This window comes from Numenius arquata, chromosome 15 (assembly GCF_964106895.1).
Source record: "Numenius arquata chromosome 15, bNumArq3.hap1.1, whole genome shotgun sequence".
Classification (NCBI taxonomy): Eukaryota; Metazoa; Chordata; class Aves; order Charadriiformes; family Scolopacidae; genus Numenius; species Numenius arquata.
In genome coordinates this window covers 2,192,182-2,208,944 of record NC_133590.1, presented here as the reverse complement: position 1 = coordinate 2,208,944, position 16,763 = coordinate 2,192,182, and the positions used below count along the sequence as shown (strand labels likewise).

The window sequence follows — 16,763 nt, the reverse complement described above, 5'->3', positions numbered from 1 at the left end:
TTTACACTTAACACACAAGCTCCTGTTCCTTCTATCCTATCCCTACACGTGACCTTTATCAGCTACCTTTGAAGATGCTGTGCTGAAGAGACCGTTCTCTTATGCTTGCAATAACCTCCACAGCTTAAAGACATTTCTTTCTTTGTTACTATATTATAGAATTCCTCATCGCACAGAAATTACCACAGCAGCCTTATCTATACCATCGGCTGGAACACGACTGCTTCCTCCGAACTCTTAAGACTTCAGACATGCAGAAGACAGTGCTGTTGGATCTTGAACTTTGATAGCGTTTTTTAAAGCCACATAAGACAATCTGCGAGTTTGGAAGAAGATCAAATTTTCAGTCCTTAAGTCTTTTCCCTAAAATATTTAAGCCTGGTCAAGCGGCTCTATAGCCTTTGAAACTCACGTGGCACCCAGTGATCAGGCATTTTACCCATGAACGAGACTGTCTGGTACACCAGTATACAAATCCTGCCTCCACAAGAGCTGCAAAAAGACAAGCTCCCCTTGCCAGGTACCTGCTGCAGAATGTGACAGCGACAGCGGGATTAGACACGAAGGGGAGACGCAACATCACCCGATTTCCAGTCTGTTCAGCAACACAACTCAGAGGACCGAAGCAAACCTTATCAACAGCTGGAGAACCACAGATGCTGTAAGTAACAAATACTATTAGGAATAAAAATTTCAGCTGCAGAAATAACAAAGCAAAGTACAAATGACTAAACAACACCACTTTAAACGTGCACTGTATAAGGGGAAGTGTGTTATACTGAAAGTGGAGTCGTTCCCTCTCCCCTCCCCAAAAAACAAATATTGCTTCTTTATTTTACAATGTTCCACAGAGGAACCTTTCACTTCTCTAGTATTCACCCAAAAAGATTTTGGAAGCATTATTATCCTCGTGTTATAAATAGAGAAACTGACAAAAAGATCTAAAGAGTCTACGTTGTATATTCTGTCCCGTAGCACTGCAAAACTCTGCTTTGATAACCCTAAAAGAAAAATGAAGAAAAGTTAACTTCTTGATAGTGCTACACATTCAAAGCATCTTTACTTTACCAGTGCATTCAGCACCCATCAACTAAGCTACAAGCTAAAAAACTGTAGCCCCTATGTTACAATAGTTTGGAAACTGGTCTTCAACACTTACTAATGGCAAAGCTCATTTTTAATCCTACTTTGCATCCAATAGCCCTAATAAATAGCTATTTCAACATTAGTCACTATTATATTTAATACTTTTTATGATCTACTCTTGCTATTATAAGTCTATATTAGAATTGCTTTTCTGTTTCTTTAAACATGGCTTTTGCTTAAAGCAAACCATAGCAACTGCAAAAAAGTTACCTGCCCCCCCTAAGCTCAGAGTGAATTGCTCAAGTATTACTAATTTTGAGGTGGGAGGAGTTGAAGAAATGAGGTCTTTTTATATAAAAAGATTAAATGACTCATGAAAACTCTTTCGGCATAGCTTATACATGCTTGACAACAACAACATATATAGCACCTTCCATCACTCAGGTGCTGTACAAGCTAGTTAAGAGTTCAACAGTTAAAACCCAAGCCCTGCCTTTATGACCAGCAAAATCAACCTCCCTTTCACACAACAAGGAGCAGAACTTAAGAAAAATGTTTGGCATAACATGCTATAACATGCTCCCACCGAGGATCTGAGCTTCGGATGGTGGGAGAGAGCCCTGGAGAATGAGACCAGTGACACCGGTGATGTTTTTCTCTTTTGCCTTTTTCCTGTTAAAGGCAAGACTACCCTTTTACCTAGGGCCAAACCTCTGAAATTGTTGAGCCTCCTGAACTCATCGCTTTTGACATGCCAGAGGTGAGAAAATTTAAAATCTTTGAAAAAATGTGGAAGAAATATGCATTAATTTGGAGAATATTTTATTATAATATATCTATATTGGCAAGCGCATCTCATCTTCCATTTGCTATCAAGTCTGTCTGATCAATAACGTGTCCTATTTTTTTCACTATAACTGCAACAGCCCTTCCCTTGGTGCTTTGGTAATCCCGATTCTTCTACTGGTTCCTAACTGGAAGGATTAATTTTGGAATTTCTTTTCACTTCTACAGAAGTACATTTCTTTTAGTCTTGCTGGTTAACTCCGAGATCTGCACTAAACAGCAAAGTTTACCAGTATAGTTGTCAGCAAATCCTTGTGTGCATGCACGTGCCATTTCAAGTCCTGCCTAGGTTTATGATATCAAGTTGTAATTTCTGAGAGCAGGGAACTGGTTGTTACTGAGTAAAGTATACAGCGTTACAGAGTAAAGTATGATCAGCTCTGTAAAGTACCTTACACTTGACATTCCATATATCAGTGTTTAAAAAGTATCAGGTACCTGACATAACAGTCCAGGAGATTTCCATTCAGCCAAATTATCTGTAAAGGAACAGGTCAAAACAATCACAACCACTTCTGGTTTCCGACCTTGGCCAAATTTCCGGGCTAGTCACCAGTAACGATAACACTGGCACAGAAGAAAAACCAGGAGATTGTCTCCAGCGCTCAAAGGGAAGAGCCACACTAACCACAGAGGACTGAACTGAAGCGAATCGTCTGCTGAAGAGGTCTACTAAACAGGAACCAGGATCAACAGGCATCTCTGGATCTCAACGTCTGGCCCACCTATCAGTAACTGTGTTTGGTAATCATTTTCTACAGTAATCAAATTACAAGTGGTTTTTGCTCCCCTACACTCTTTTTAAGATATTCCAGAATCTAGATCTACTAGTGATCTGATACTTATTTTCACACTGCTTTTAGCAACAGCCAGCTTATATATACTGCTTTTGCCATGTACAGATCTTCCCTTCTGTCGGTTCTGCTTCCAGCTCTCAACCCCCTACATCGCATTTACCACAAAAAAAGACATTGAGGGGCTGGAGCGGGTCCAGAGAAGGGCAACGGAGCTGGTGAGGGCTCTGGAGAATAAGTCTGATGAGGAGAGGCTGAGGGAGCTGGGGGGGTTCAGCCTGGAGAAAAGGAGGCTGAGGGGAGACCTTCTCGCTCTCTACAACCCCCTGAAAGGAGGGTGTAGCCAGGGGGGGTCGGTCTCTGCTCTCAAGTCACAGGCGATGGGACAAGAGGAAATGGTCTCAAGTTGCCCCAGGGGAGGTTCAGATTGGAGATTAGGAACAATTTTTCCACGGGAAGGGTTCTTAAGCCTTGGAATGGGCTGCCCAGGGAAGGGGTTGAGGCACCATCCCTGGAGGGATTGAAAAGACGGGTTGCCATAGTGCTTAGAGACATGGGTTAGTGATGGTTTTTATCAGAGTTAGGTTGATGGTTGGACTAGATGATCTGAAAGGTCCCTTCCAACCCAGACAATTCTGTGATTCTATCATTCTATCATTCTGTCAGCTAAACATTCTTGCTCATCTGGTCAGCACAGCTAGATTTATACTGTATTGAGTGTCCTGGTCCTTGCCCCTTGACTTAATATGAAAGAACTAATCTAATAGGGAAGCTAAGGCTGGATCACAACCAAAGACTTGGTAACAATATTGCTCTTCCTCAACCTCAGATGTTGAAAAAGGAAGTCCAACAGAAGTTAAGATCATATGTAAGCAATGTGCCACATAGTGGTGTACACAGAAAGCCAGAAAGTGTTACAGATTCCACAAACAGCCCGATAAATGTCCTGAGAAATACCAAACACCTGGGCTCCACTGCTTTTCTCTGAAATCTTTGCAATTTAAAATAAAAAAAGAAAATGCAGAAACTTTCTCAAAGTGTTGCTGGCCTTCCGCACTGAAGACAAAGCACCCACAAAGGAAGAGCGTCTATCCATCAGATGACACACGAGCGGCTTTCCTTAATTAGAGACCAGCTAACATTAGAATCGGTAAGTGCACAGAAGGCTCCATACATTGCTACTGCTTCCACCTACAACCTTTATCTCAGTTCCTCCGCACCCTATACCTACTCCCTACCCTTTGTCTTCTTCTCCCACTCAACTTTCTGCCTGAAACAACTCTCCTCCTCTTACGTGCCAGGTAGAATTCTCTCCTTTTCTTTCAGTACTTCCTTACACCAGTTCCCTCCAGCTTCTTTGTTCCACTCAGCTCTTGTCGGGGGGCTTCCATTGCTATTATCCACACCGCCCAACAGGGGCATTGCTTCAGTCGTCACACACCTTGTCATTCAAGAAGACAAGTGTGGGCTTGAAGACCTTCTGTTAAAGCATGCCTGATGGGGCACCTGAGATCTCAGGCCTTACAGTGAATAGCTGCTCCCTTTTAGCTGTTCAGCCAGCAGTGATAACTAATCCTTCGATCCAAAATAAAAGCCTGAAGGATGATGTGCTCATATAAAGGATAGAAATGAATTCAGAAGTCCCTGTGCTCTAGTTTGGAATCATCTGTCAGATAGATCAAGACCAGAAAAATGGTCATTCTTTCACACCAAAGGCAGCAGCATTCTGGGGAATCAAAGAGCAGCCCTGTCAGGGATAAGAGTTAATTAGGAAATATATCTGAAGATAGGGCTGGCGATTAGCATTTCATCTGCCACATAGAGCACTCGAAGCACACACCTGGAGCAGCCAGGATGTGCCCTTTTACCGGTGCACGTACCACTCAACCAGAGCCTTCCTGCCTGCGTGAATCCCCTAACAGCTACTGAAGGATATCTCTGTTCACCTCAGCATCCTACAAGAAAAAATTTGAAACATTCTTACTGTAATTTACTCCCGCTTGAGAGGATCTCCCTAAACACACAGAAATCTATAGTAAGTGTGGAGATCTTCAGCTATATCAGGTGCGCACACATTCCAGGTCCTGTACAGAAACCTGACCCATCCGAGTTCCTCATACTTTACTGCTTTGCTTTGGAAGCACGTGCAGTGCTTAACACTTCTGAGGCACTTTACGCTTCCTAAACGCTATACAAACACCGGCTAATGAGAGACAGGGCTCCCCAATTCAAGAAGGACAGGGAACTGCTGGAGAGGGGACAGCAGAGGGCTACAAAGATGATGAGGGGCTAGAACATCTCTCTTATGAGAAAAGGCGGGGGGACTCGGGTCTTTCTAGTCTGGAGAAGAAAAGGCTGAGGGGGGACCTGATCAACACCCATAAATAATTAAAGGATGGGTGTCAGGAGGATGGGGCCAGTCTTTTTTCAGTGGTGCCCAGGGACAGGACAAGTGCCCCTGTTACGGGCACAAACTTGAACATAAGAAGTTCCATCTAAACATGAGGAGGAAGTTCTTTCCTGTGAGGGTGGCAGAGCCCTGGAAGAGGCTGCCCAGGGAGGTGGTGGAGTCTCCTTCTCTGGAGACATTCAAACCCCGCCTGGACACGTTCCTGTGCAACCTGCTGTGGGTGAACCTGCTTTGGCAGGGGGTTGGGACTGGATGATCTCCAGAGGTCCCTTCCAACCCCGTATCATTCTGGGATTCTGTGACAGCTAACAAGAATATCCCAAGACACTGAATCTCAGTGTGTAGAAAGGATTTTTCCTTTTTCCTCCTAAAAAAGGGAAAGTTAAGAACTGAAAGATGCCTAAGAGTGTGCTCTCTGAGTTGTGGAACAGTACCTTCAGACAAAAGGTATTCTATTTGAGGCTTCCATGCTGCCAGCGCGTAGGAAAAACCCAGCACAGCCTGGCCAAGTAGGAATGGATCCAGTTCAGTGGTAACTGCTGAGAAGGTATCACACTGTCAGATGCAATTTCTATTCACAACAGACATTCACAGCATACACACTCCTCTCCTGAACTGGCACTACACTGCAGCCATGCCTCTAGGGGCTCTGTTCTAAAGAAAACAACCTAAAAAAAAAATTGCTAATCCTTTAATTAGGGGCACCCACTTCACCTTTTACAGGAATAATTTAGGAAGTCTGAATGTGCCACATGTCACACGAGGCGAAAATTTAATAACTGTAAGTGACTCAGATTGTTGGTTCATTTCTCTGTCCCTACCCTCAGCTGTGCAAAGCTACTGGAGGGAAGTACTCAGTGTTAATTGAGAACAGCTTCAGAAACCACTCATCACCGCCTTCTTCAGAAGTCATCCTCTCTCAAATTTCTGATGGGAGCTGCATTACACCAGCCAAGTCGCTGATCCCAGGTCTCAAGCACAGCTCCAGGAATACAAAATTAGGATCCCGTTGCCTTGAATTTTCATAAACCTCTCGTTTAAGCCACAACAGCAAGGGGATTAACTGCATTTTCCTAGCTGAGCTACTTCACTGCTTGCAAGATAAGAATGGAAGCACACACCGTATCCACGAAAGAAGCCTGTTAGGTCTCATTCTGATACCCCCTTCCTCAGATCTCCCACACAACAACTCCATCATAAAACAGTCCTCCAAGGCTACATCCACTAGATTAGGAGAAACAAGTCAAACCCTATAGTATTTATCTATCTCGGGATAGAATCATAGATACCAGTGGCGTGAACCAGACTATCTGCCATCAATGCAAAGGTCAGAGTTAAAAGCCTCTCTTCCCTCCCACTGACATTTCCAGGTTGCTCTTCAGAAGGAGATGTTCTATGTGTACCCCTCTCTTACAGTAAAAAGGGAAAGTAAGGTTCACCTCTCTTTACCCAAAAGCCTACCTCTTTTCTACTCCAAATATCTGAAAGAGAATCACTACTGCATAAAACATTACTCCATTTCTCCAATCAGGTGGAGAGGGATTCAGGTAATGTAACAGAAAAACAAAGCCGTTTGGATACCATGGTGATCATGGCCAGACAAGAAAGTAAATTAGCTCCCATTATGATAACGACCCAGCTTTCAAAAAGAGGCAATTTGCATGTAGCAACTAAGAAGCAAAATAAAGATGCTTTAACAGAATTGCTGCTTGCTGTTTAACCCTGTAGCAATGGAAGAAGCAGTCACGGCCACCAAACAGCCACACGCTCCGGGCTTTTCATATCTGCCTGTCTCCACAGATGCAAAGTACCTGACCAGAGCTCCCTCCAGGTGTAATGAAGCCTCACTCGGCATTTCTTCTGGTAGCACAGCAGCTTGTGCACGATCTGAATGCACCGGCTGGAAAAGAGAGGGCGAAGGATTAATTACATTGCATTTCTCCAGCAAATCTACATCAAACCTGGAAACGCCTCTGAAATCAGCAGAAATAATCAAACTCAAAGCCTATCAGAGCAAGGTGGGGCTCGGGGGTTTGGGGTCCTAAAGGGAAGCAACACCCGCAAGACAGAACCAGAAGAGACGAGAGAAAGGGGCCTGTACACCCGTTCTAGCTCAACACGATTGGACCCACTATAGATGCAAGTTATATTTAATTAACACTTTCTATTCTTTGCTGCCCTTACCTGAGGGCCTCATAAGCTCTACAAAAGGCGTTACTTAACTTGCAGGGTCCGTATGTACGAGATACTGTGCTCAGATTTTGTAAAATCTGGACACAATGGAGCTTTTGAGTTTCTTTGGCCCAAATGATGAGGCTAAAGGAAACACAGGCTCAAACAAAAGGCAAGTTTTTTAGTTTGTCTGAGTAAGAAAGAGACTCCTGTCCAATTTTCCAGTCTCCTTAGACAAATAATTTAAGTATGAGCTTTGGAATGATCAAGAAATACAGCTACAAGCTGTGAAATCCCCAACACACAGCTAGTATGTAGACTCGTGAAGTCTCTGAATCCTGTAGGTCTCTCCACCATCTAAAGTTCATACAAACTCGTAGGTGCACAAGCATTTTTCAGAAATAACATCAGAACTAAATACACAATATAACAAGTAAATTCTCTACCACTAGCTATCATTAAGGACAAGACAGAAAATATATATAAACTTGAATTTGTTAGACCAAGCTATTTTTAATTATTGACATTTAGAAAAAAAAAAAAACCAGAAGGAAGACTTCAAAAAGGAAAATTTGCCTTTTTCCCCCAAATCCTTATTTCTCAAAACCACATTAACTTATAAACATCAACGTCTCTCTGAAAAGACACTACTGAATGACACTACACAATAGACAAACCTAGAGAAATCAAATTTTAAAAAAAAAATTGCATGGAATTTATTCAAAATGCAGTAAAGAGTTCAAAATAAGCCTTTAACAAGACTTAAGAATTAATACGCACGAGGTGTACAGTATTCTTTTCAGACCTTTAGATGATCCCAAAAATACCACGATGGGGTAAGGACTGAAAATAACTCTAGATGAATAAAGGTAAAACCATTTATAATAGCTGAGCATCACATTAAGTGCCGTATTTCAAAGTGGATTGTCATAAATTCAAATAAGAAAAGAAAGCAAACCAGCTGGGATCCAGACAGCTGCCTTCAGCTCAGGAACAGCCATCGCTCTGGGGATAGACCTGCCGTTTCTGATGCTGCTGTTACTAGACACTGCCCAGTACCTTTCCACCTACGTATTTGCTTGGCTGCAAGACTGAAATTGGCCACTACAATAAAACTATTTAAGGCGCTGACCAGAGAGAATCTGACAACAGCTAAAACATTTCTTTGTAATTACAATAGCTGTTAATGCAAAATACTCTGCGGACATCTCAGCATTGAAACCTTGTGGTTGTATACAGCAGCATAAAGCTTTCTGGGTGAAATCAAGGCATGGAAGAAAAGGGATGAAGAGGTGCATAACAGACCTAGTACCCCTCTCCAAGGAGCCAGAGCACCACCTACCAGCCTACAGACTCCCAAACCACACTGCTTTAGTTATGCATTTAGTTATTCATTCCGGCGAGGGAGCTGGTTTTTAGCTTTGTGCTGAGGATTCATAACACACATAACGGACTAAAACCACCCTTAGTCAAAGCAACCTGGATTTCTGTTTTAAATATTAATATGCCCTCCCTTGAGCAGCTTCATATTGTCACCTTTTAAACGTATTGCGGAGCAGCATGACACTATTTGTGCATTCAGAACACCCACTTTGTCTGCAATAACTGCGTCTGCTACGGGATGGTTTCAGACAGGAGCGCAGTGAAAGGACTGCACAAACATGCCAAAACGAATGGATACAGATGTCCACTGATGGCTGCCACTGCCTATTATTTTTACTCTCACGGGTTTTCCAAACGTGACCTTACCTTTGAGCCCAAGCATTTCTCACTTCCTTGTGAAATTCCAGTGAACTACACCCATCTACAATTAATTACCTAATTGTGATTAAAAAAAGCATTTCTCACAAACTCATAACTGAACTATACAAGCCTTGCAAAGGCACTGTAGTTGTGGGATTATTTGGGCAAAATCAGAACATGCTGAGAAGTTACATGAAGGGAAACCAGCCTATGTATCTTTATCTCGTCTACAGAATAAAGTGGCATTCAAGCCCTGGGGAAATTCATTACTGTACAGTGAGGGTAAAGCGAATGATCTGCCTAAATCCTATTTCTGCCCTTCGGGTTAAAGCAGAACAAAGCATTCTAGGGGCCTCCTGGGACACATGGAGTGCTCATGCGGAGTGGCCCTGTCCTCTTCTCTCCTTTTCCCCATTGCTAAACGTTACCCCTTGCTGCCTAGCAGGCTATTTCAGGCTTAAACCTCTGCCGGTCTCCACACTGCCTTCCAGGCCTCACGTCTATTGTCCTTGGGTTTTCAAAACCCTCTTTTCAGTTTCTAGACCAAGATTTAGTTTCGGAAAGTAGGGATTCTTGCAATGACTGTGCATTACGAAACTTCTTTCTGATTGAAAAGCTCTTTGTATTTGATGAAGTAGATTAGGAAATCGGTCTGAAAGGTGGAAATTCACTTTGCTTTCAATTTTCTGGCACACAGAGCGTTGTAGAAGTAGGAAAAATTACTGGAAGAGCTGATGAAAAGCCATCCTGCTCCCCACCAGCCACAAAGTATTATTTCAGACAGACGATTGCTCTACGACTAGAATTCTACCTAAATTCAAACTTAAAACGAAATCACGAGTCACCCCACAGACACTTACACATAGAGATCCATAGGAAATTCTTTCATCATGTGCGTTACAATGAACTCCACCATCAAATCTGACAGAAAAGAAAATGATAAAGTAAGTATTGAGCTGGCTACAGTTAACTTCTAGTAGACAACAATGAGGAAGTCAAACTACTCCACCTACCTACCTCTACCAGACAATAGTCCTGCTTAGATGAGAGAACTTCCCCTCTTTTTTTTTTTTTGTTTATTTTAAAGAGAATTAGACATTGTCTGGAATGAAAAAAAAAAACTACTGGAAACTGAGAGCACGTCATTTGCTTTGAGGCACTGCTTCCCCGTATGCTGTCCCCCACTATTCGTCAAATAAAGACTACACCATGAATTCTGATGCTTAGAATTGCTCTCATATTTCCAGCCTTGTCACTAATGGAAAATTCCATTGAGAAGCACATTTTAGAAAATCATTCTTACCAGAAACAACGCACAACCTAGATGTTTAGAGAGAAGACATTGTAGAGAACACATATTTTTCCCTAAAATAAATTCTGAAGCAAGTAAACCTTGTCTGATCTCAACACAGACGAAGCTTCTGCTTAAGGCTCATTCAGGGAGGAAAAAAAAAAAAAAAAAAAAAAAGAGAAAATGCAGGATATCTCTGTCCCGGTTTGAGGTAAAACAGAACCAACTTTCTGTTCAGTAATTTTACATCTTAGCTAGGCCTCCTCTAACTCTCTGAAATTAACGGCATATTGTGGAGAAAACTGCTCGTTCTCAGAGTGATAAGACCAATGTTTGTACTTCATGCCAAGGAACGGTGTCCAGAGAGGCTCTTCCTTATACTTATTCCTATAACAACCGAGGTCAGGTAACTTGGTTATTTGCCCCGTTGAAGAGTCAGAAATGGAAAAGCGTAGAAGGGGTCCCACCTGTGGGGAGGAGGGGACAGGAGAGGTGACCCAAACCTGACCAACGGGGTGTTCCATCCCATCTGCCCCATGCTCAGTGTAAAAGCTGAGGGATCAAAGGGTCAGCCTCTCTCTTCAATGGCCGACATCCTAAGAGAACCCTGTCTGTTCATCTGCTTTTGATCCCGATCCATGTGTTCCTGACTCCAGAGCTGGAACCCAGTTCCCATCCATCGCTGAGTCCAGTCTGGGACTTCCCCAGTGCCTGCCGGTGACGTCATCCTGAGAGCTTGATAGGGTTTTGTACGTTGTATCTATTTCACGTTTTCCTTTGTGATTTTAATATTAATTCTTCATTAAAGTAGTTTAGTTCATTCTAAACTCGTAAATCTCCTTATCTCCTCCTCTCCTCTCTTTGGAGTGGGGGGGCATCTGTCATTCTGATTGGCCAATCCGGTCAAAACCATGACAACCTCTACCAGTTAAAGGCTCCCGGTGTGAGGATAAGAGGCAAAGAGTACAGAAATACAGTCGAAAGAGGTAAGTTGCCATGGTTCAGGTAATAAACACTAGCTGAATGCTGAATGTGTGTGCTCTCTGCCCAACACAACTTCAGCATAAAATGCTTAACCCATGCCAGTGGTACCAGTTGTGAGATGTAACCTCCTGGGGCACTAACAGCCCAGCGATACGACTCAATAGTGACTAAAAACAATCTAGGGAAAGAGTGCACGAAAACTGGTAAGTCTATAAAGATTCTTCACACAGCTTTGTGTCTTGGCTTCAACAATCGCCTGTTTGAAAACGCTGGAGTCTGAGACTGCTTCCATATCATCGGGCCTAAGAGTCATTAAGGGATCCAGGCTTTGCCCATTTCTGCACCCATTTATGCTTTCGGCCTCCCCAGCAATGAGTGTCAGAATCTAACCATACGCTGCGTGAAAAGCTTTCAACTGAGCCTCCATATCTACCTGCAAAACCAACCCTAGCTACTCACGCTCCTAGGGGGTTTACGCTCAGAAGAGGCTGAATGCCCAGAAAACACTTTCCCCCGACAAACACTGTAAGGGGGGATTGTTTTTTTGTAAATTGTAATTTACAAACATTGTAAATATTGTAAGGTTTGTCCTTACAATATCTAGAAAGTACTTGTGGCCAACTGTTACTACACTCACCTGAAACTCTGAATTTATTTATCAGCTGCTCTCCCTGTTGTCCCTTAGTCAGGTAAATGGGGCTAACAGGCTTCTGCCAAAGATGCTCTGGGATCCACAAGCGCACACACGCTCTGACGATACTTACCAAGCACCGCACACACCAGCGGGCGACAGGGCAGGTTCTTGTCTGCTGCTTTCTTCCTATGTCGCATTGGCTTCAAACACACAAAGATGAAAAGAAGTCAGTAGAAGCCTGAAGGGACATTCTGTGTATTACTGTATTTTTCATGCAAATAGCGTCATCAGCACAGTCTTCCCTTTGTCTTTTTCTCCAACTGCAATCTCACCTGTAGTAATCCTAAATGCCACGGCTGGAGCAGAACTGTGCCTGCTTTTCAGTGTACTGACTGCTGGGATTTTGTTTCTCTAACTATGTAACTGGAGGGCACTGTTAGATCATTGGCAGGGGCAGGGGGAAGAAGGAACAAAAATAATCAAACAAATCCCACAGCAATTCCTCCCCTTTGGTTAACATCCTGATTTGCTCCTGACCCAGAACTCCAATCTGCATTGTTAACAGTGTGTGCGTATTAAATGGCCTCGGTCTTTATTGTAACAGACCAGAAAAGCAAATTTAATGGCAATTTTCTTTTTAAGTGGGAATGACTAGCCTCCTTGCAGGATGCTCGCTATAAAATAAGGTGTTTCCTTCTGTCCTGGGCTAGTGACACTTTGAAGTGCTGCTGCACTGTCAGATGAGGTGGAACTTGCCAGTATCACAAAGAGAGAATGCATCGTTAGGATGACCATTCAAGTTACTTGTACCTACAGAGCTCCATGAGCCAGGCAAGGACACTTCCTCCACAGACACTTACAGGAAAAAGCTCTGGAAAAAATACTTTCCTTCTTGAAGAGTCACCCCACCCAGGATGAAGCACAAGCCAAATTAGAGCACTCAGTGTAACTCCAGCTGGCTATTAATACATCAAGAGGGGTAATGCTTGCTGAAGATTAAGACAGAATGTTCTCTCTGCCACTGATTTCCTCAGAGACCACATAATACACAGCCCCTCCCCAGCTACACAGGCCTCTGAATTAACCAACAGAGCAACCAGCTCTTTGTTCTTTGAAAGAGTGAGACATTCTGAGAGCTATTTCAAAATCATTCCCCAACTACTGCATTTCTCACAGTATTTCTACATGCCTTAGCAATCTAGGTTAGATGTCTGTGACACAGTTTTCAACATACAGGGACTCAAATCCTCTGTATTCTCATCCCAAAGAGAAAAAAGGACCATCTGGAGGAAAAGACTCACCATCCTGTGTAGGTTTACTCGAAAATTCATGTTGTCATCATGGAGAAAAGCGTTAGCATACTGATCCTATGAAAAGAGCAAGAAAAGGGAGGAGATATGAATCGCCAATAAAGGGCCCATCACCTTCCACTTGCCCCTCAAATCACATGTGTTTCAGTGTAAAACCCCCAACAATACAGCTGTAAGGGTATAAAAGGCACCTGTCACCTCCTCTTGCCCCCACCCATGTCTCCAGTCACACAAAAGTAAATCCCCGCTGATTCCAATTCCACTTCCCAATTCACAAATTCCTGTGACTGTGTGGGCAAAGGTTTATGTTGGCGTTTTGATAGACCCATCATGCCAGAAGTTACTGCAGTAACTGCAGGTGGGTTTATCAGCTGTCCCATGCCTCAGCCAAAGCTCATTCCGAGACCAGCTCTAAATCAAAGTCATTCCTCTAGATAACACACAGCCAGGTTGGATAATAAATAGCCCTCCATTTAATATCAGAGCCAAAACATGCCTTTGCTATGTGGAAACACAATTTCTTATCTTGTGTTATTTATGCATCCACCTGAAGAACTCAAGTGCCAAAGACATTTAATTATAAATATTCGAAATGCAGATGATTAGCTTCCAGGCTGCACCCTGAAGAAATATTACTTCAGAATCCTTACACTGGCTATCAACATCACTGCTTTTTATTCTTTGTTAAGAATGAAAGGTCTTTACTTGCAAGCAAGCAAAATGCAAATGCCATGCAAACTCAATCACCGTTCAGGACATCAATCAAGCCATTAGGACATAATTCCCATGAGACAGGACCACATTGAGCCAGGACTGCTGACTTAGCTCTGTGACGCTGCTTTCTCACCCTGCTACCAGATTTCCTACTTGTCTTGCTTGGAGAGACCTACAACCACGCGGTTTGCTTTCAGAGTCATATCCTTCTTAGGCAGAAGGGGTATGGCATCGCTCACGTTTACCGTGAACAGCACAGAGCTGAAAGCCATTAGCACATTACTCATCTAAAAGCAACACCGCAAGGTCACTCAACACCTAAGAGAGAAAAGGCTTAGGTCCACTCTTTTCTCTCTTCATTCCCTTTGAGCTGGCTAACCCAAACAAGATAACCCAATTTTCAAGTCAGTTTTAATGGTACTGCATCAGGTTTATTAGCCAAACGTTAAATGCCTGAGGTCTTCTCCTCAGTACCACTGTGGATCTTCAGCTCCTCCTCAGTAGGAGGCAGGGGATGTGCATGCAGATAGAGTCCTGTAACACACCATCTGCTGAACAGTGTCGCACAAGAAACCTACCTCTGCTATGCAAGTCAGGATAATCAAACACAGCTTGCCACTGTGTAGCCGGTGCTCATCTGCAAAGAAGAAAAAAAATCAAGTTTTCCATGAGCCACACAAGCCTCGCAATGCTGAAGAGTGAGGTTGCTATCATTGAAAGAGAAAAGCCCAGCCTTGGAGATTATTCTTCAAACTCCTACTTCCTCCATGATAGCCTGTAGTCTCGCTGTTCTCATTAAGCACGCACCCTCCAGCCTGACCACTAAATCCCACCAATTTGTCACCAGTCTGCACCAACAGCCAGGTTTGTGATTTGAACCTCTAACAGCACTGCAACTATCAGTGGAGCTTCTGTTTCACTTCCCCAGATAGTCTACTGGGGTCAGTATATAGATATATATATATATATTTATATAAATACTGGGTCAGTCCCTGTCTTTCTGTTACCGCAGAGATGCACTTTTGCCTCTCTTAGACAAGATGGAAAGAAAAAGATCACCTTTGCTGTAGGTTATGAAACAAGCAGCAAAGCTTTGGTAGAGGCATGACACGATGCAGCAGAATGACTCCCGACATTACGCTCAAAGTCCTAAGTTTTAACCCCAATACTGAGAGACAAGACCTACTTTGCTCTGCGCAAAGCCACAAAAGAAGGGCTTCCACCCCAGTCGTGTGCCACAACCTGTTATTCATCTTACAACTTCAAGCAGCTTTTGCCCTGAGTGACAACTGGAGGGTTGAAAGACTCACAAATAGAGAGGGACTAAGGCAGAAGTACGCAATTTTTATTTGGATTATTTAAACGTCTTCTCTCTCAATTTTAACACACAGTGATAGAGTAACTTAGGATGAAAGAAACCTCTGGTCCAATCCTTGCTCAAAGCAGGGCCAGATAAAATCAGGTTGTTCAAGGCATCGTCCAGTCAAGCTCATTTTAAAAATCTATGTTCTAAAAAACAAACCATTCACACTACACACCACCAAACCCACAAAAAACCAAACAAACCAAAAAACAACCACAGTGACATACCTCTAACTAAATTCTGAGGATGCTTAAAACTGCACATTCCTGAGCCCTCCAACAGCTTCTCTAATGCAGAAGACTACTACACATGCCATCCCAGGCACCTGCCTTAGAGTCACACTTGGAGGAGAAGGAAATTTGAAACAGTCAGACCACTTTCATCAAAATGAGAAGACGGCATCAGACAAACTCCTTGCATCTTTGCAGATCACTTTTACAAACACTTGGCTACTTAGTGTGTATGCGGTAATCTACAACAATAGAGAGAATGGGCTTAGCTAGCTGTTCTGTCTAATTTGATGCCTCTTTTGTTTTTTCTGTGCTGCTGAGGGACAGATATTTGCTAACAAGATGTGCCCTGAAGTGTGCTGATATCATCTTGCTGCGCTAACTAAGATGAAGAGGAATTTTGGAATGGGAGAGTTAAAAGTCTCTTTTATGTCTCCTTACCTCAGCTGAAATGTTTAAGCGAGAAGTTTTCTACTCAAGCAAAGCAGAAGTGGCTTCTAAGAGCTCTGATACACTGGAGCCTTGTTATTTTCCTATTGTAAGGCCTCCCGGTGTATTTTTGTAGGTGCTGCTACCACTTCCCTCTCTGGGGAGCGTGCTGTAGAGGCTCCCGTTTCACACCAAATACTCTGCTTTCAGCCAATGTGTTGTGAACATCACGCCATTTCCAGCAGTTACGGGGCAGCTAGGCAGGCAGTTACTCACACAGACACTTTGCACTCTCCCAGCATCCTTCATTTAAGGAACAAAACAGACCACGACCTACAGGGAGGTGTATCAGAATCAGAATCGTAGTGGTTGGAAGGGACCTCAGAGATCATCGAGTCCAACCAACAGTAAAAAAAAAAAAAAAAAAAAAAAAAAAAAAAAAAAACACCACAAACAAAACCACCACCCACCACCTGAACACACAACAACAACCACCAAACCAAAAACCATCACCCACCCACACAGCACCCCACCACAAACCAGTAATCTTGGACACTAGAGCATGCCCTGAAGAACCATGTCTACACGTTTCTTAAATACCTCCAGGGATGGTGACTCCACCATCTCCCTGGGCAGCCCATTCCAATGCCTGATAACCCTTTCAGTAAAGAAATGTTTCCTAATATCCAACCTGAACTTCCCCTGGCGCAACTTGAAGCCATTACCCCTTGTCCTATCATCTGTGACTTGGGAGAAG

At 43.2% G+C, this 16,763-nt stretch overlaps 1 protein-coding gene across 1 annotated transcript in view; it reads right to left on the bottom strand.

The window, feature by feature from the left end:
- The window catches only part of ARMH3 (armadillo like helical domain containing 3), a 156,592-nt gene that overhangs the window by 101,724 nt on the left and 38,105 nt on the right, over positions 1-16,763 (bottom strand). Inside the window, exons 16-20 of the mRNA XM_074159007.1 lie at positions 14,563-14,621; positions 13,262-13,327; positions 12,091-12,160; positions 9,912-9,972; positions 6,948-7,036 (exon numbers count right to left, since the gene is read on the bottom strand). Of these exons, the coding sequence (XP_074015108.1) occupies positions 6,948-7,036; positions 9,912-9,972; positions 12,091-12,160; positions 13,262-13,327; positions 14,563-14,621 (345 nt within the window). The remainder of the gene's footprint in view (positions 1-6,947; positions 7,037-9,911; positions 9,973-12,090; positions 12,161-13,261; positions 13,328-14,562; positions 14,622-16,763) is intronic.